Source organism: Plasmodium berghei (assembly GCF_900002375.2).
Source record: "Plasmodium berghei ANKA genome assembly, chromosome: 5".
Taxonomy (NCBI): domain Eukaryota; phylum Apicomplexa; class Aconoidasida; order Haemosporida; family Plasmodiidae; genus Plasmodium; species Plasmodium berghei.
Genome location: NC_036163.2, coordinates 643,751 through 663,931, shown reverse-complemented (window position 1 = coordinate 663,931; position 20,181 = coordinate 643,751). Strand labels below are relative to the sequence as shown.

The following is a 20,181-nucleotide window of genomic DNA, read 5'->3' as shown; positions in this document are numbered from 1 at the left end:
AAGCGTAATCTTAATGAATCTCAATTTTTCACAAATTTTGTAGCGTTTTTTATAAATATTCTCATTTCCTGATTTATCAAATTATCGTAACCATAACCTATATTTTGTTAAATATGTGTGCATATCCCAAAAAACGCCCCACATAATTTATTTCTCATAGTATGCATAACGATGTGCAATAATAAAAAAGCTAGTCGTATAATTTTAATATAAAATTATTTTATCTAATCTAGTATTTTAATCATATATTTTGCTCTCAATATTCCTATTACACTTAAAAAATACTAATAATAAATATTTTAAATTTTTAGTAAGCCTGCTTTAAGATGTAACGTACTCAACATTATAACGTTAGCATCATTCTTCTCTTTTGCCTTTTTCGTTTGTTATTTATTCCATGTATTTTTTCCTGTTTCATACCCAACTATTATGTATATCATATAATACTCATAAAAAATATTTAAGTTCAAAAATGTGACAACAATCAATTGCTTGAATTAAATATGTGTAAAAACGAGGCAGGGGTAAAAAACTGTTTTATGCATATACATGTATATATTATATGCAAACTTGCGTGTACATATGATACCATCTATGAGTTCATAATTCATCACTCAGACCTTTTTTATGTGTACACTATAAAATAATTGTTATATAAATATTTTCTTTGGCGTGTTTTTATTTTTTATTAAATAATAAATCTATTCTATATTTTATTTCTTCGTATAATTTAGACTAAAAACTGGTTATATAAATTCGTTTTATGAATTACTGAAAAAATATATATCCTTATATGCACATGCATATTCCAGTAATAAAAATAGGCTATAACTTGTTATATTATATTTATATTTATCGTAAATATTAGTCATGAAAACGTGCAAATTACTTTTAATATTTTCATTTAACCTTATATTATTTTAAAATTATAAGATTAAAAAACATAACTATTTGCACAAATATATAAGCATACTTTAATTCCTTAGGAAACGAATTATATCTGCATAAGTATATGTATACATATGCATATAAATATATTAATATATTTATCGTCCCTTTAAAGGGTTGCTAATTATATACATTTGAATGGCCGTCGCTAAAAAACATCAGTTTATTACTATCATTTTTATGCTCACACATTATACATATTTGTTTACTTATTTTTATTTTTTAATTTTGTGTGCTTGAAGCGTATCTACTGTGTTTTGAGAAACATTACCTGGATTTATCACCGTTTTCGTATTTTTGTTATTATTTATCCATTTTGACATTATAATTATTTTTTATTATGGAAGAAAATAACATTGTTATATGAATGGATGATGTTTGCAAAAAAATAAAAATAATCTATTGATTATTCCCTCCGTTGTATTAATTTAATATTATATCGTAAAATGAGAAATGTTTTGTTTGTTTACGATTTTGGCAAAAATCACATAATTATTTTTTTTTATTTATTTCGTATACTATCATTAAATATCATAGAAACAATATGGTGCATATTATACACACATATATTATATACTTATAAGCTTTATACTTTAGTTCCCTTTTCGAATTATTTGCTGTTACAAAGCCGTGAAAAGAGAAAATAAAATTCTAAAAAATATATAAGCTTCCTATATGGACCATACACAAAATAAGTACCAAAACGTGTGTAATTAAAAAGTGGTAACATTGCACATTTAGAATAAAAAAATATATATTTATTTTTACATATATATATGTGTGGGTATATATTCTGTAAAAAGGGGCCATACTATGCTTGGCCAGTTATCAATATATTTCACATTAGTACATAATTTATGCTCACAATATAGTTAATTCGCTACATGCTATTTATACAAAATTAATGGATTTTGTACCGATCATAATATAATTCAGGATAAAATAAATAAAAAAAGGGCGTAATAAAACTATCCAAATATTTTCAATATCAAAAATTGTGTAACAAGGACATATAATAAAGAAAATGATCTCAAGAGGGGTACGAAAATTCAATTTTATTCGCTCCAGTTACTTTCATTTTTCCTTCATTAAAAATAAAGCATATGATATTATAGATCACCATTATGATGCTGTGATTGTAGGAGCAGGTGGCGCAGGTTTGAGATCGGCTTTAGAACTATCAAAAAATAAATATAAAGTGGCATGCATTAGTAAATTATTTCCAACTCGATCACATACAGTAGCAGCACAAGGAGGTATAAATGCTGCCTTAGGGAATATGACTGAGGATGATTGGAGGTGGCATGCTTATGATACTATTAAAGGATCGGATTGGCTAGGTGATCAGAATGCTATTCACTATATGTGTAGAGAAGCCCCCGAATCTGTTATTGAATTAGAAGAATTTGGTTTACCCTTTTCTAGAACAAAAGATGGTAAAATATATCAAAGGGCATTTGGTGGCCAAAGTTTAAAATACGGTAAAGGAGGGCAAGCATATAGATGCGCAGCTGCTGCAGACCGAACAGGGCACGCTATGTTACATACATTGTATGGGCAATCGTTGTCACATAATTGTATATTTTTTGTTGAGTATTTTGTATTAGATTTATTAATGTTAAATCCTGAGGAATGCATTGGGGTTATATGTATTAATATTGCAGATGGAAAAATCCATCGATTCTTTTCACCACATACAGTTATTGCAACAGGTGGATATGGTAGAGCATATTTATCTTGTACTTCTGCGCATGCATGTACAGGTGATGGTAATGCTATAGTTGCTAGAAGTAAATTGCCTTTACAAGACTTAGAATTTGTTCAATTTCATCCAACTGGTATATATCCTGCTGGGTGTTTAATTACAGAGGGTTGTAGAGGAGAAGGGGGGATTTTGAGAAATAGAGAAGGGGAAGCATTTATGATGCGATATGCACCAAAAGCTAAAGATTTAGCTAGTCGAGATGTAGTGAGTAGAGCTATGACAATAGAAATAAATGAAAACCGAGGATGTGGCCCCAATGCAGATCATATTTATCTAGATCTGACACATTTACCACATGAAACGATAAAAGAAAGATTACCTGGTATTATGGAAACAGCTAAAATTTTTGCAGGCGTAGATGTAACAAAGCAATATATACCAGTTTTACCTACAGTTCATTATAATATGGGGGGGATACCAACTAATTATAAAACCCAAGTATTAACACAATCTAAAAATTTTGATAAGCTCACAAATAATTCGACAGATGATATAATAGTTAAAGGACTTTATGCTGCAGGCGAAGCTGCATCTGCATCTGTACATGGAGCTAATCGATTAGGTGCCAATTCGTTATTAGATATTGTTGTATTTGGAAAAAGAGCAGCCTTAACTATTATGGAAATTGATAAACCAAATATTCCCAAAATTAAACCTAATACAAATATAGGTGAAGAAACAATACAAAGATTAGATCAAATAAGATTTAATAAGGGTACAATTCAAACAGCTAATGTTAGAAAAAATATGCAAGTATGTATGCAAAAACATGCAGCAGTTTTTCGCGTAGGCCCTTTATTAGATAAAGGGTATAAAGGAATACTTAATATTTGTTCACAATTTAAAGACGTTTATATTAATGATAAAACTTTAACATGGAATACAGATTTATTAGAAACATTAGAGCTGGAAAATTTATTAACATTATCAGCCCAAACTATATTAGCTGCTATTAATCGGAAAGAATCACGAGGGGCACATGCTCGTGATGATTTCCCTGAGAGAGATGATCAAAACTATTTGAAACATTCCTTAACATGGATGACAAATAGGGATGTAGAAAAATCGGATTTTTTTACGACATACAGAAGTGTAATTACAAAACCTTTAGACAATGAAATGGAGTACGTACCTCCAGTTAAACGTGTTTATTAAATTTATCCTTTTTTTTATTCCCAAAATTTGAATTAATTTTTACATATTTTAAAAGTTTGCTATTTTTTTTATATTCATTTTTATTTGTTTTTACCAATTACTATTATTTACATGTATCATACACAAAATGAATATGCTTTAAATGCATCTGCATGAATAACGAGCTTTACCAATTCGTAAGTAATTTTTTTTAATTAATATATTCCATGGATTAGATCAATTTTTTTTTCTATTTATTATTATATTTATATGTATTATTAAAAAACACTTATATTTTACGTCTTATATATACAGACTCATAATATATAATTTTTCCCATTATATCATTCTCAAATTAACCCAAAATTTCTTTCTTCGTATTGTAATGTTTTAAAAAGAAAGTACTGGTGGTTTTAATACGTGTAGTTTAAATTGTATCCATTGGTGAGGTATATAAATATGTTGATATATTTACCTCTAAACAGCTATGCATGCAAAAAATGATTAAGGACATGATTTATTCCAATTATATGAAAAAAGCAGAAACATAAATACAGAAAAAATGTATAAGCAGCGCCAATTTTAAAAAACATTGCAATATTTTACAATTTTAAAATTAAAGAAAAAAATGCTATTATCTCAAAATACTACACAACTTTTTTTATTTAAAATTATTTTGTTCCTGCATACTCACAACTATCTACGTCCTAAAGCTGATAGAAATTAATTCATCTAAGCATACATATCCAAAGTTTATCCACTGATCAGATACATATGTTAATAACGCACCGTTATTTGAAATTGCCCATATTTTTCCATCCTTATCAAAATCCATAGAAGAAATTTTTAGTTCTGAATTGACAATTTTTTCACCCCAGCATTTATTTTTTGTATTCCAAAGTGCTAATATTCTCTTCGAATTAAGACCCCATAAATTTCCCTTAATATCAAATGCTAAGCTTATTAACTTATGAAACCCTGAATACTTTATTTTTTTCCATTGTGTTTTGTCCCATTTAAGTAATTCCCCTTTACGATTTATACACCATAAAACATTTTTTTTATCAAAGCCTATGTCTACAATTTCCTGGTTAGCTATATTGCCATATTTTTTATATTTGTTATCTTTTAATTTTAAGATCTCATAAGAATTATTTATGAGCCAAATATTACCTTTATTATCATATCTTGCTTTAATAAAAAAATGAAAATCGTTTTCTAATTTCATCCATTCATATCCATTCCATTTTTTTATCATATTATTTCTATCAACAATAATAATGTTTTTAAATGCTTTTAATCCATTTTTTAAATCAAATGCATCTTCCTTAAAATTCATGGAAACGATACATTCTAGTTTCTTCTTATCTTTGTCTATAATATTTCCATTCATTTTTTTGTTTTTAAAAATATTTGTTCCCCTTTCATTTTTGTTTGCATCACTTTTGAGAGATATACTATTATATTTTTTTACTTCTTTTATATTTACTTTTTTTTTATTTTCTATATCATTATTCTCTTTATATAAATATTCGCCTTTTCTATTTTCTATACCCCCTTTAAATTTATTATACAGATCTCTTTCCCTTTCTCCCTTATATTCTATTTCATTTTTTACAGTTAATTTCCTTTCTTTTCCAAATTGATTTTGAAGTCTTAACTTTTTATCTGTATCTAAAATATCATATATTGGATAATTTGTATTATTTTTTGGAGATTTTGCAAATATTACATTTCTTGAATGATTTATATCATCTAATAACAATGTTTTTTCTTTTTCTTTTTTGATAAAATGTTGTTTGTTCGAATTTGAAATTTGTTCATCCCTTTTCATTTTTATCACAAAATTATTATTTTTTTGTGGATCCTGAATATATACATTTTTCATTTTTTGGCGTTTTTCTTCATAATTTGGGTTATCAGCTTCCATAGTATTGGGAATAATCATAGACTTTATTTTCTCATGTTTATTTGATGAATCAATTTTATCATAAGTTAATTTCATTTCGTTGTTTTGGGTGGTATGATCTAATCCATTTGCATAATAGGGATTTATCGGCAATCTGTTATATGAACTATAATTTGCAGGCAATACAACCGAATTCTGATTCACACGGTTATTTATATTTCCATTATTATTATTATTATTATTATTATTTATATAATTACGGTGCTTACGAATGTTTATCATTTCATTTATTCCGTCTATTTTATTTTTCGGTATATATTGCGTAGTACTATATTTCAAAGACGATTTGTGATTTTCAGGATTCTTATAACGTTGGATATAAAAATTTGAATTATCGTTGCTATTAATATTATTTTGATTATTAAATGAAACTAAACTTGTATTTTGTGATGTGTAACCTTGATAATTTATTGGCACTGGACGAACAGTTGGAGAAGAACTATGAGATATATTTTCTGTATTTTTATTATTTATGTTAAACACCATTGGATTGGCGTATTCATAATTCATTCCACCGAGTGTGTACATTATTTTGTGCTTTTTGAATATATTACGGTATTTGTATTACTGGTAAATTATAATTTTATTTTTATATTAAAAAAACAACCATTCCAAATATATTAACTTGAAATAGAGCGTTACATTTTTTTATTTCGTTTTTCGGTTATAACCTTTTGCAGCAATAACTAAAATATTTTATGTTGGTAAAATATCGATTTTTATTATTTTTTAACCTTACTGTTTTATTTATTTATTATTATTTTTACCTGTCTTTTGGTCGCATAAAATTATATAAACTACTTACAAAAAAAAAAAATCCAATTCAATAAATAAAATACATGTTTCACACTACTCATGTTCTCCTCTTAATCAGGAATCATACAAATGTTATACTTTTTATTATTTTTTATGAATACTACTAAAATATTGATTTCCACAAATATTTATTTTATAATTAATATTATATTATTATATTTTAAAACTATAAATAGCCATACACATTTTTTTTTCTTATGTAATTTCCACGCTACATATTAAAGCAAGCTATTTTTTTTATTATGCATTTCTAAAACGGTAAGTTTATAAATAACAACATTTAGTATTATCTATTTCTTTAATTCAAGAATAAAATTTGTTTAATTTAAATAACAATACATTCTTTGGTTTTTACCTTAAAATTAGTTGTTATCTATAGTTGTATGTTGTAATGTATATTTATTTTTATATTATAAAATAAACCGAATAAAAAATATGTCTTGTTCATAATTATTTAAAAAAATAGCTAAATTAAAAAAATATTATCACCAATTTATGAAATTTTTTAATATTACATGAATATTATATTAATTTTTTTTTATGTATTTATTTCGAAAATATATTAAATATTTTATATATTTCATCTTTTAATCACAAATAAATTAAAAAAATTTTGCTTTTATTTTTATTTTTCTTTGTCTTACATAAATTTGTATCTATATTATGCATAATAAAAAAAATAATGTCTACAAACAATATAATATAACCAAACGAGTTTTCATATAATGCAAGTATAAATTGTAGATTTATTTTTAACATAAAAAAATATAATACATACATATATATATGTATAATTTACAAACTAAATATGATGTATGTCCTCGAGCTTTTATAAATATTCCATACATGCAAATAATATAGTTTTATAAAATGTATTAAGGGCGTAATTATAATATTTATCATTTCTCATTTTCATCGTTTTTACTTTTTGACTATTTTAGTAATATAAAATGGTATTCTTCTAAGCTGCAGAAGTCCACATTTTTGATAAGCTTAGAATGGTTGGATTTTCTTGATAAACATCTTTATACGTCATTATTTTAGGGGCACTAACATCAATAATACTTACAACACGATTAAAAAAATGAACTTTTCCAGATTTAGTTGCAACTAAAGTGAAATCTCTTCCTTGCTTTACTCCATAACCTGGTTTAAACGTCCTTCCTCTTTGCCTAACAATAATATTACCAGCGTGTGCAAAATTATTTCCTAATATTTTTACACCTAAATTTTTGGGATTACTATCTCTACCATTTTTTGTACTTCCGACACCTTTTTTTTTAGCCCATAAATTATTAAGGCGTTTAACTTTTACTATATTTGTTTTTTTATAATAACTATTTATAAAGTAATTTCTGTAGTATTTTACGTTATAAATTATATTACACTTCAAATTATTGTGTATTTTTTTATATATATTTTCTAACGGAATTGTATTATTAATATGCATCAAATTTATTCTGTAGGTTTTTGATCTTTCTTTTTTCCCTGGGTACTTTAAATCTATCCACGATCCATAGTTATTATATTTTGTTTTGGCACATATATAACATTTTAATATGAAAATAATTGTAAGCAAAAAATGAATTCTCATTTATAAGCAATTTATAAATAATTAAATGAGCAACTTTCGCAAATAAAATTTCCCCATACATATGTTGAATATGTTCATAAGCATTAATAAATAAAAATATGTATATATAGATATTTTTATACACTAATTTCGCGCCTAACATTGGATATGTGCATTAAAATTATGAATGCACAAATGTTTATTGTTGTATACAAATTATATTGTAGTGCACATTTGAATGTGTATCGGTAAAAAAATATATAAAATGTATAATAATTAAAATAAATAAGATTACGCAAATCTAAAAAATACGAACACATATAGAAGTATGTATCAAAGTATTAAAAATGACGTTATAGAAAAATGTAATACTTTAAAAATTAAAAAATATATTATGTTTATATCATATACATACCATATATTTTATGCTAATGATACAGCTTTACAATTAAACATATGAATTACGAATAGACTTAAAGAATAATATGTATTCTGTTAGATACATAAATATAATATGCACATATATAACAATCAAGTGGTGTATATATATATTTATTATCAGAATGAATTTTTTATATCTCTCCTTTTTCTTTTATTTTATATTATATATCGCAAAATCTGATGATGAAACTTATATCAAATTAAATGACGATGAAATAAGAAATAAATATAGTGTTCGTATATTGAAAAAATCAACTGTAGAATGTGGTTTAAAAGTGAATGATCTGGCAACAATTCATATAAGGACATTCTGTAAGAATTATTTATTTTTTGTATTCCCATTAAAATCATAAAAAATAAATGTTAATTAAAAAAAATATTTACCTATAGGTTTATTTTCACACACATGATTTATTCCTATATTTATTACATTTGTGTGTAATTTTTATCCATTATTATATTACCTGATCATATATTTTATGTATATATTATAAATTGTTACTTGTAGCTCCAGGGGTAGATATTATGCCTAATGTATTATCAGTAATATCTATACACGCATCCCTATATATGTGTGTCCCTTTCTTCTATTACGTCCATTTACATAATATATATTTGTTTCCCCTTTTTTGATATGTTATAATTTCTCAGGGTTATAAATTTGGTTACGCTGAACAGACATTTATAGTAAACTAGCTTTCATAATTTTGTGTGTTATACCAATTCAGTTTTTTTCAATAATTTTTATACATTATTTAGTTATACATCATGTTATGCGCATATTTACTGTCTAGATTCCTTATTAACATATGTTTTTACCTTCTTTTTCGAAAATGTTTAAAAAATTTTCAAAGGTTGGGAAGCATAATGTTACTCCATTAAACAAGGGTTTGATAGGAATGTGCGTTGGTGAATTGAGGTTTGAAAATAGGCTTTAGTTTTTTTTTCTTCCTTTATTTATATTTCTTGTTTTGTTTTTCCATAAAATTTATTTTTTCTTTTCTTCCCCTCTTTTTAACGTAAATATTTTCATATATAACATATCTAAATGTATATAGTAATATATTTATCGAAATGGTTTTCCCTTTCAGACGTATTGGTATACGTATTGGAAATATTGGAAAAATATATTACGAAGTAACACTAAAGGATTACAAGAAGAACAATGTAATAAACGAGGAACTTTAGCTTGTTAAGAAGTTTTATATATATATGTATTGTATACATTTGTTTAGTGTAATACATGCTATATATACATACAATTATATATAGTGTAAATAAAAAAAAAATAATTTCAATAATTTTCCAATTTTTGATAATAGTAGCATCGTATAAGATAAAATATTGTTTTATGTATATATATTATATGAAATATAATATTTTATACTGTGTTTATTAGTTCATGCATTTAGAAACTTACAAGAACACAATGCCGTTATGCATAAACAAAATAGCAGTTTAACTCCATAAATAAAATTGAAATAATGCATAAAAAAATATTTAAACGGAGTAGTATTATTGTCATTAAAATATCCACATATTTTTATGGAATTATAAATTTTTTTATAAGGGTAATATATAATGTTTTATGAAAAAATATAATAATATTAATATTTTAGTAATCAAATATAAAAAAAATAAAGTAATGTGAACTGTAAAACGTAAACGAACGGAATATAAAATATTTAAACGGTTTAATGTTACTAAGGGAAAAGAGAGTAAAATCTATACAAAGTAAAAAGATGACTCATACTGAATGAAATATAAATGAAAATATTTGTACCCCCTAAAGTAATATCATTCAAAGGGATAATTACATTAAGGGCGAGGAAGAAAGAAACATATATACATGCGTATATATATATATATATAATACATGGATGCCCCTATTATTGTTATTTCTTTTAAGAAATTGAATAAATAAATAATTCCATACATACAGAAGCTTATGGGGAGACAATGTCGATGAATATCCAAGAAGAACAAAAAAACAGCGCAATCCATATGCTGAACTTAAATGAATATAGCGAAGGGTTAAATAATAGTGGTAATATGTCATATTATTCTCATGATAAAATATGGAAAGTTTTAATATATGATTCTGAGGGCCAAAATATATTAGCCCCTTTATTAAAAATTGGTAGTTTAAGGCACCATGGTGTAACATTAAATTTAAATTTACACAACGAAAGAAATACAATACCAGAGGTGAATGCCGTTTATTTTATTGATAGTAATAAAGAAAATATAGATAAAGTTATAAAAGATATGATAAATAATATGTATGGGAGTTATTATATAAATTTTGTTTCATATATAGATAATGAAATGTTTGAATATTTTGCCAATGAGTGCGTAAAAAACAATGTAGTTTCTTATATATCAAAAATAACAGATAGGTACTTAAAATTTATTAGTTTATCTAGCTCTACATTTTCTTTAAATATCCCTCGCTGCTTTAAAATACTGCATGAAACAGATGAAAATTTAATACAAAATGTTATGAACAAAATAACAGAAGGCTTGACCTCATTATTAGTCACATTGGGTGTTGTACCAATTATAAGAGTTTCATCAAATGATTCATATCCTTCTAAAATTATTGCAGAAAAATTACATAAAAATATTTATGAATTATTAAATTTAAGATCGACAAATAATTATATATTTAATTCAAAAAATGCACAAAGACCATTACTAATCTTAGCAGATAGAGACATAGATTTAAGTGTTATGATTCAACACTCTTGGACATATCAAGCATTAATTCACGATGTGTTTGATATAAAGTTGAATAAAATTAATTTAGTACCGAGCAGTGGGAGCAGTAATACACCGAAAAGTTATGAAAAAAATGTAACGAAACATTATGATATTGATAATAATGATTCATTTTTTTTAAACAATTGTAATAAACCATTTCCAGAAGTTGCAAATAATATAAGTGAATGTTTAAATGAATATAATGAAAAAATGAAAAGCTTAAATAAAAATGATAAAAATGCCAATAACAATGATAATCTAACAGGGGGATTGATGTCTGCTATGAATATATTGCCAGAAATGGCTGAACATAAAAGGTTATTAGATATGCATACAAATATATTAACTGAATTAATTAAAGAAATAAAAGAAAGAGAACTAGATCGATTTTATGAAAATGAATTTGATTTTGAATCTTCTAATGATAAAGTTTGTATACAGCATATGAATAATATATTAAATTCTGTAAAAGCAAATAATTATGATAAATATAGAGCCTTTTTATGTTTATACATAGCTAAAAGAAATTTAAATTCACAAACCATAGACCAATTTATTCAACAGTTAAATCAATTAAATATAGATACATCTGCTATTTATTTTATTAAACAATTAGAAAATTTTAAATCCATGAATATTAATATTAATATTAATTCACAATTAAATCGTACAGCTAGTAATGGTTTTAGCAATAGTATTTCGAACCCTACTAATAATACCAGTTCCTTTAAACAGCAGTTTAATACATATAGTAATATATTTATTGACAAAGGGTTTAATATATTACAGGGAGCTAAAAATCTATTACCTAAAAGAAGAGAAATAAAAATTACTAAGCTAGTTGAAACGCTTATAGAGAATAAACCTTCCGCATTAAATGACCAATTTATTTATATTGATCCGAAAAACACACCAAATACTAAAATGAATTTACATATTAAAAATGAAAATATAAAAGATTGTATAATATTTATTATTGGTGGTGGAAATTATATAGAAGTTTCAGCATTAAAAGATTTGGAAGAAAAATTAAATAAAAAAATTATATACGGATCTACTGATTTTGTTAGGGCCGAAAACTTTGTTCAAGAGCTCAACGAAACAGGAAGAACTTTAAAATGCTGAAATTGATAAGCAAGGTGAAATATTTAACCTTTCTTAAAATAATAACCAAACCATTTTCACATATATATACCTAACTATTTTATGTATATTATTCACATATGCTAGTGGAGGGGGAAATCGCCTAATAATTACGCCTTTGTATTTTTTATCATATTATTGTATAATCATAATTTACATACATTGATTATCATTGCGATTTTTCTCATTCTTTCTATATATACACAAATATACTTCATTTTAGTTAATGCTTAATATCTTTTTTGTAGTAACACCAAAACAATATTTGCATAGCATCTTCATTTTCCAAGTATCGAAACATACACATATCTATTTATGATACAATGATACCTTTGTTTTTACCATAAAAAAAACTTTCATTTTTTTTTTTTTAACTCCAAGTATAAATAGGCACAGATATATATACATTTATTATGTGTGCTTTAAAATTATTTTTTTGATTACACAAAAAGCCAAACTAATATATCTATATATTTTATTAAATAATATATCAATATAACACATAGTTATTACAATAATAAATAATAGTATTTTTTTAAAATAAACTATATATTTGTAAATAAATAAAAAATATATATTATGTACTTAAATATATATAACAACTCTTTTATTCGTATACTCAATGTTTCAATTTTTTAATTATTGCCTTATTTGTAATGAAATATCAAAAATGGCTTATAATAATATTTAACAATATTACATTTATAGGGAATAACATGCTTGTCACATATTCAAAATAGTGTAATAATGATGATGTTGCTATAATGTTAAATATCAATTGAATGTCAATAATTTATAATTTATCTTATTGTATTTATTTTTTTTGCTCATTTTTGAATTTAAAAAATATAATATATTTTTCTTTTGAGCATGCATATAATTTTCATTTTAATATTAATCTCTAAGTTCAATGTAGCATGCACATATGCCTTTTATATATTTTGTGGAATATATCCCTTCCCCCCACATATCTTTGTTTATTTATTTTTTTTTACCTCGAATTTAATTCATCTATGTGTGCATATATACGTTCCTATACTGCATTTGTGTGTGTTTATACAAGTACAAAAATTGCAACTCAAAAACTTATGAAATAAGTGGCAAACCTGATAAATTCGCATAATATATGAATAAGTATATCTCTCTGTGCCTTTGTTTGAATTTTACAAAAACACATAATAACTGAATATGAGAAATACTTAGCATGATAATTTATATACTTTATTCATTTTTTTATTATATTTTTTTTTCTTTATCTATTGATTTTCACCAATTAATATTTAACATAAATGCATTGTCTTTTTTCCTTTTTTCTTTTTTAAAATTTTTTTCTTTTGGATTATTTTCCTCAATGATACCTTGTGCTATATTTGTCGATTCTCCTCTGAATATGTACTATATATATGTGTAATTTTTATTTACATCATTTTTAAGATAACATAAGACGAAACTTAATAGAAAATAAATGTTCGCCATAAATTTATGCTGAGTTTATTATTTATTATTTATACACATTTTTTATATACACAAATATGGAAAAAAACTCATTGATGAGGTCGCTTTAAAGATATTAGTATTTTTCTTTTTCATATATATCATACTACACTTATTCTTTTTTTTTCCCCATTTATTATTTTTTTTATAGATATATATCAATAATTTTCAAGGCAATTTATGACTAAAAGTTAAAGGCTTATATTTATAAATCGTTTTTAATTTATACACATGTAGTTTATATACATATATATTCGTGCCCATGTATATATGTTGGTATTTTTCTTATCTTCATTACTAAAATTTATAACTACATTACATAAGATTATATATATCTTTCTCTCTATATATATATATCCATACATATGTAAATCCAAAAGTAAAAATTAATAAGATTCATGCTTGCTCTGTTTAATTGACGCAATATAACTTCGTTGTATTTTTTTGTTTTTTGTTTTTTTAAGCTCTAATAAGAGGAGTTTTCCGAAATGTTTTTCCTTTTTCATTTTTTTGGGTGTGCGTGTTTGCCTTTTCTATTTTATGTATAAATCGAAATAAAAAAGGGACCAACAAAACACGTTATTATAATTAGAAAGGAAGTATATATATATATATAGTATTTTTGTGTATGTATATATTACGACTATAAAGCATTCCACAAAGGGATATGCATATGCTTTTGATAATAATATAATATGCTCTTGTAAAACCCTAAAAATACATTTCAATAAACATATTAAAATTTTACTTAAAAGTATATAAGTTAATATTTTAAAAGTAAATCACCAAACTATCCCAATTTTTATAAAAATATAAAATAGGTTTTATGATTCAATGATTATTTTTGATTTATTACATAATTTTTTTACAGTTATTGAATTAGAAAGTATATTATATATATAATTATTAGTATAAAATAAAACAATATTCATAATTAAGTAATATTTTTTTCGTTCATTTTTTTTAGTAATTTTTATTTTTTGCTACCCAAATGGTATATTAATAATTAATTCTAAATTGTGAAAATAATATTATATAATATATATTTCTACATGCATACAAATGTGTATAAATACATGCAATGCATGCGCTAATGAAGAATTAAAATAATATATAATATCAATGACGTTTATTTTTTCTTCATCCATTATACTATAATTTATAAATTAAAAAAATTATCCTTTAATTTTACCTATATTTCATATATTCGTAAAAACATTATAGTGTATACCATTTAAATGATATCACTTCAAAACATTGGAAAGAGGAAAGAAGAAAGAAGTATAAGAAAAAGAGGGAACACATATATTAGTATTGCAAATTGGGTATTAATTGAAATTATAATATAACACCTTTAGAAATATTACAAAAATATCGAGCAGGGATTCATATACATTAATATTATATTAAAACGAAAAAGGATAAACGATATAACAACTTTCTACTGTTATAACTTCTAAAGTGATAAGGAAATAAATCAAGACATTATAAGATAAAAATACGTAGAGAAAATTAAAACAACAAAATAAAATATAATTACAATAATAAACAACCATAAGATATATAATGAATCACCAAGCAGCTTTGACGAGAAAACAATGTGACTTCACCAAGCTGTTAGTATTTCACAAAAAAAATTAAAAATAACGTTGAAAATTGAAATTATACATATCTCCTATCTATATATATCTATTTATCTTTTGTACTCTTTTTATATGTTTACATTTATTCCTTTCTCTAATTTTTGCGTCTTTAATTATGTTATCATAGTCCTCTTAGTCTCATAAAAAAATTAATAAAAAATAGCCACTTTTATACATTTTATTTTTTTTTTCCAGTATTATGGCTGGATATGACTTAGAATTAAACAATGGAAGTACACAAGATTTTGATGTTATGTTTCATGGGCCAAATGGAAGTAATAAAATAAATAAAGTCCAAATTCTATAATATTTTATAATTTCCATATTATATATACTTCATAACATTATATAACTTATGGTTGTATATATATTTTTTATTTCCTTTTATATTATAGCTGCCTATGAAGGAGGGATTTGGAAAGTCCATGTAACTTTGCCAGATGATTACCCATTTGCATCTCCTTCTATTGGATTTATCAATAAACTTTTACATCCTAATGTTGATGAAGCATCGGGATCTGTATGTTTAGATGTTATTAACCAAACCTGGACCCCTTTATATAGTATACATTTTAGAAACTTCATGAACATTTGTACATATCCAATATATGCATATTTTAGGTTGTACATTTTCCTAGATCTCATATATCAGTATCATATTATATATTTCTTCTTCTCCTAAGGTCTTGTAAACGTATTTGAAGTATTTTTACCTCAATTGCTTACCTACCCTAATCCATCTGATCCCTTAAACAGTGATGCTGCTTCCCTACTTATGAAAGATAAACATATTTATGAAGAAAAAGTAAAAGGTATTACAATGCCATTTTTTTAGACCATTATATATATTTTCACTTATTTTTACAAAAATTATTTTATGCTAATTCTTGGTATTGGAAACAGTTTGTTATATAATTAATATGATTCATTATATATTATCATATTCATATTATCAATTTTTATTCGTCTTCTATCAGAGTATGTAAAATTATACGCAAGTAAAGATTTATGGGAACAGCAAAAAAAAGATAAAAATACGTCAAAAATGAATGGTAATATATCACCTGTTAGCGAATTATCATATGCTGATCAAGAAGTTCAAGACGTAGATTTGGATAACCTATAAAATATTCATAATTCTATAATTCCGAATAAATATGCATTATTAAAATTTTTTTTTTGTATATGTTTTTATGTTTATGCACATAACCGTGTGTACCTATCCATACTCCATATTTATAAAAGAATACCAAATATTGGTACAAATAAAGGAGGTGGTTGCTAAAATGAGATCGATATGATATATAAACAATAGTTTTCTCAATACAATAATAGTTATCTATATACACAATTCCACTATTTAACCACACGATTGATGCCACTTTTATATTTGCTTTTTTTTTTAGAAAAAGTAACTAATATTTTTTTTTATTTACATATTTTTCGTTTTTTTTTCACTTGTTAAACATATACACCCAAAATTATTTTATATATTATTATATATGCATATATATCTCTTATATATACATATAGTTTATTCTATATTTCATAGACAAAAAAACATTTTAATATTATAAATATTTTTTTTAATATAATTTTTATTCCATATATTATTATTTTTTCTTAAGTTTTTAAAAATATATTTTTTTTTACATCTATAGGTTTACCTTGGATAAAATCGATTTTTTTTATTATTTTAATTAAAAATTTTATTTATCAAATGTAACTAATTGCTCATCGTTCCATCTGATTAATGTGCATGGAAACAGGGTTAAAAACAGTATAATTTATGTTTTAAAACAAAAAAAAATGCAAAACAGGCTAAACGAAATCAAAAATATATCATATTTTTAAAACTAAAACATATTATATTCATATATAATATGTATTCTTTTCCATTCAGGATGGTCTATACATTCAAGAAACATCGATATCTGTTTCTTGTAAAATAATATCTTTACTGTTATAGTGGCCCATTATAACTCTTTTTTTTATTTCTTTTTTTACTAACCCTTAGAAATGATTCATTTAAATATGTTTCATCATTTATGGTTTGCTTATTTCGAACAAAACCAATCTGTAAATTATCTTTATCAAAAATAGTGTAATAGGATTTTAAAAAAACTTGTCCTAGCGTCCATCCATTTATATTGTCTTCATCGGATTGTATACCTATGATACATTCTTTTGTTGAATTCACTTCATCTATATATTCTATGACATAATCATTAGGAGATAAAACTAATTCAATAACAGATAATCCTTTTATTGATTCAATTTCTTTGGATTTTATTTGAAAAATTATATATGGTAATTTTTGTTTATCTTCACAAGAATTTATTGTCAGATCATTTAAATAATTTTCTATTGTTTTTTTAGGTGCATATATTAAAAAGGTTCCAGTATCAACTATTGATTTATTACTTCCATCATGAAATCCTTCATATTTTACAATCACTTCATCATCTCTTCTTTCATTCATATATGGTTGTTTTTCCTTTCGTATTCCTAAAATATCAACTATTTTGAAAAGAAATAAGGGGAAACGACGCGTTATGAACATTATTATTTTTACACGCATATACATATATTATATTGAAAAACAAACAAATTAATAATATCGTCTGAAGTTTCTTTTATACAAACTTGTCCAAAACCCCATCTCTGTTGAAACTGGGCTCCAACTAGCATAAATGGAAAATCCGCCAAAATACGTAAAAACGTACAAGCATATGAATGTATGTATATCTTCATTCGGTCAAACGTTCTTTTTAGTAATTAAGATGAATAAATACTTAAATATATTTTTTATTTACATAATTTTTTCATCAGGACTTCTTTTAAAACGATTATCTATTCCACCTAGTGTTATATACCCTCCTATAAAGCAAAAATAGATACATACAAATAAAAAAACATAACTTATTATAATAAAGAAAAATATATAGAATAATTTTCTATTATTTTTACCTGTGTTAGTTATATAATAACCAAATATGTTCTTGTAATTTTTCTCTGTTAAAATTTTTTCATCTTTTAAATGATCTAAACTAAGATATTTGTAAAAAATATCGAATTTTTTCTACCCCATTTAAAAATTACGCAATAAATGAAAATAAAACTGGATGTGAATTATAAAAAATTGAAAGGAAAAACGTAAAAAAATTTTAAGGCGAACAATGGTTTTATTCCGCGCTTTTGAGAATCTTCATTTTCGAATCCAAGCCCTATTATCCCGTCCTATTAAAAAAATAATAAATAAGTAAACACTAATTTAGTGTAGTATATAAATAAAATTGAATGAAAACAAACGAATGGAATACATTACAGTGTATATATACCACAAAATATATTTACCCATTTGAATTTTTCCAAAACGGGTATATCTATGCTTGTCTATAACCAATAAGTGATTTTTATTTCTCATGTTTAGGTTATTAGATGTTTTATTATTATTTTATTGCATTTTTATTTATTTATATAAGCAGAGTGCTTATTTTTCATACGGCAAATGCTATATTCGTATGGGGGATGGCAAAGCCCGGGCCTAGGTAAACCGTATCGTAGCCTAAAATAATCAACCATTATATAATCATATATTATATGTAGAGAGAAGTGATATATGTATATACAGGCTTGAGATACATATTGAAGAATATTTTATTTTTCAACAATCTATATAATTATTTTCACGTGATGATTTACACATTTATGAATAATATTAGTATGACCATTTTATTAGTAATACAACAAAAAAAAATTAATAAAGCCTAAAAACAAATTATAATATATTATTTAAAAGATATATAAATATATATAGTAGGCATACCGTCAAATCCTACTAACTTTCCACTGAGGTAATTTATCTCCAATACACTTGGCAACCCTTTATCGTCATATTTATATTTAAACGATTGGGTACGTTCATATTTATTATGGATATTATTTTTTGTAAATTTACAAGTTTTAAAAGGTACCCAAAATTCAGTTGAACCTGTATCAAATAAAACATTAAATATGTTTTCTGAATTTTCACCTATTGCTATCTTACCATAATAAGTAGACAGTTTATCAGAAGCTATGTTTTGTTTATACAATTTTAATAACAAAACATTGTCTTTTTTTTCATTTATTTGTATAAAAGATTTATTTATAAAAGGCTTTGAATTTTTTAATTCTCCTAATATATTTAAAGAATTATTGTCTACATTATTTTTAAATTCGTTTAACCCTAAAGAAAATAAACCTTTACCAAGAGTTTTTTTGGGTATAGATAATATGCAATTGCATAAAAACAATTTCAGAAAAAATATAATGGCAAAATGGTGATATACACTTTTCATGGTTTATACACTTGTACGACAAAGAAAAAACAAATAAAATATAAATTGATACGAAATGCCAACGTGGTAAAATACAAAATTAACAAATTAAGCTTAGAACTTTAAGAAGTTGAGAATATTAAAACAGAAAAAAAATACCCTTTCTAATT

General features: G+C 24.1%; 7 protein-coding genes across 7 annotated transcripts; 4 read left to right on the top strand and 3 right to left on the bottom strand.

The window, feature by feature from the left end:
• Positions 1–1,972: 1,972 nt before the first annotated feature.
• On the top strand, positions 1,973–3,868 carry PBANKA_0518200 (flavoprotein subunit of succinate dehydrogenase, putative; the record flags this gene model as incomplete). Its single annotated transcript, XM_034568433.1, has 1 exon — positions 1,973–3,868. One exon carries the CDS (start codon positions 1,973–1,975, stop codon positions 3,866–3,868), a length of 1,896 nt encoding a protein of 631 aa, XP_034420423.1.
• Positions 3,869–4,547: 679 nt separating this feature from the next.
• On the bottom strand, positions 4,548–6,344 carry PBANKA_0518100 (thioredoxin-like associated protein 2, putative; the record flags this gene model as incomplete). Its single annotated transcript, XM_034568432.1, has 1 exon — positions 4,548–6,344. One exon carries the CDS (start codon positions 6,342–6,344, stop codon positions 4,548–4,550), a length of 1,797 nt encoding a protein of 598 aa, XP_034420422.1.
• Positions 6,345–7,593: 1,249 nt separating this feature from the next.
• On the bottom strand, positions 7,594–8,226 carry PBANKA_0518000 (ribosomal protein L27, putative; the record flags this gene model as incomplete). Its single annotated transcript, XM_034568431.1, has 1 exon — positions 7,594–8,226. The coding sequence occupies one exon, from the start codon at positions 8,224–8,226 to the stop codon at positions 7,594–7,596; it is 633 nt and encodes a 210-aa protein (XP_034420421.1).
• Positions 8,227–8,768: 542 nt separating this feature from the next.
• On the top strand, positions 8,769–9,834 carry PBANKA_0517900 (conserved protein, unknown function; the record flags this gene model as incomplete). Its single annotated transcript, XM_034568430.1, has 5 exons — positions 8,769–8,958; positions 9,155–9,189; positions 9,298–9,333; positions 9,501–9,565; positions 9,738–9,834. 5 exons carry the CDS (start codon positions 8,769–8,771, stop codon positions 9,832–9,834), a joined length of 423 nt encoding a protein of 140 aa, XP_034420420.1.
• Positions 9,835–10,605: 771 nt separating this feature from the next.
• On the top strand, positions 10,606–12,534 carry PBANKA_0517800 (Sec1 family protein, putative; the record flags this gene model as incomplete). The annotated part of the gene is made up of 1 exon (XM_034568429.1): positions 10,606–12,534. The coding sequence occupies one exon, from the start codon at positions 10,606–10,608 to the stop codon at positions 12,532–12,534; it is 1,929 nt and encodes a 642-aa protein (XP_034420419.1).
• Positions 12,535–15,612: 3,078 nt separating this feature from the next.
• On the top strand, positions 15,613–16,815 carry PBANKA_0517700 (ubiquitin-conjugating enzyme E2, putative; the record flags this gene model as incomplete). The annotated part of the gene is made up of 5 exons (XM_034568428.1): positions 15,613–15,662; positions 15,885–15,964; positions 16,085–16,252; positions 16,373–16,501; positions 16,667–16,815. The coding sequence occupies 5 exons, from the start codon at positions 15,613–15,615 to the stop codon at positions 16,813–16,815; spliced, it is 576 nt and encodes a 191-aa protein (XP_034420418.1).
• An 837-nt stretch (positions 16,816–17,652) lies between these two features.
• Positions 17,653–20,032, bottom strand: PBANKA_0517600 (plasmepsin VII; the record flags this gene model as incomplete). Its single annotated transcript, XM_034568426.1, has 8 exons — positions 17,653–18,209; positions 18,336–18,373; positions 18,506–18,569; positions 18,660–18,739; positions 18,868–18,929; positions 19,047–19,085; positions 19,196–19,257; positions 19,519–20,032. 8 exons carry the CDS (start codon positions 20,030–20,032, stop codon positions 17,653–17,655), a joined length of 1,416 nt encoding a protein of 471 aa, XP_034420417.1.
• Between the last annotated feature and the right edge of the window lie 149 nt (positions 20,033–20,181).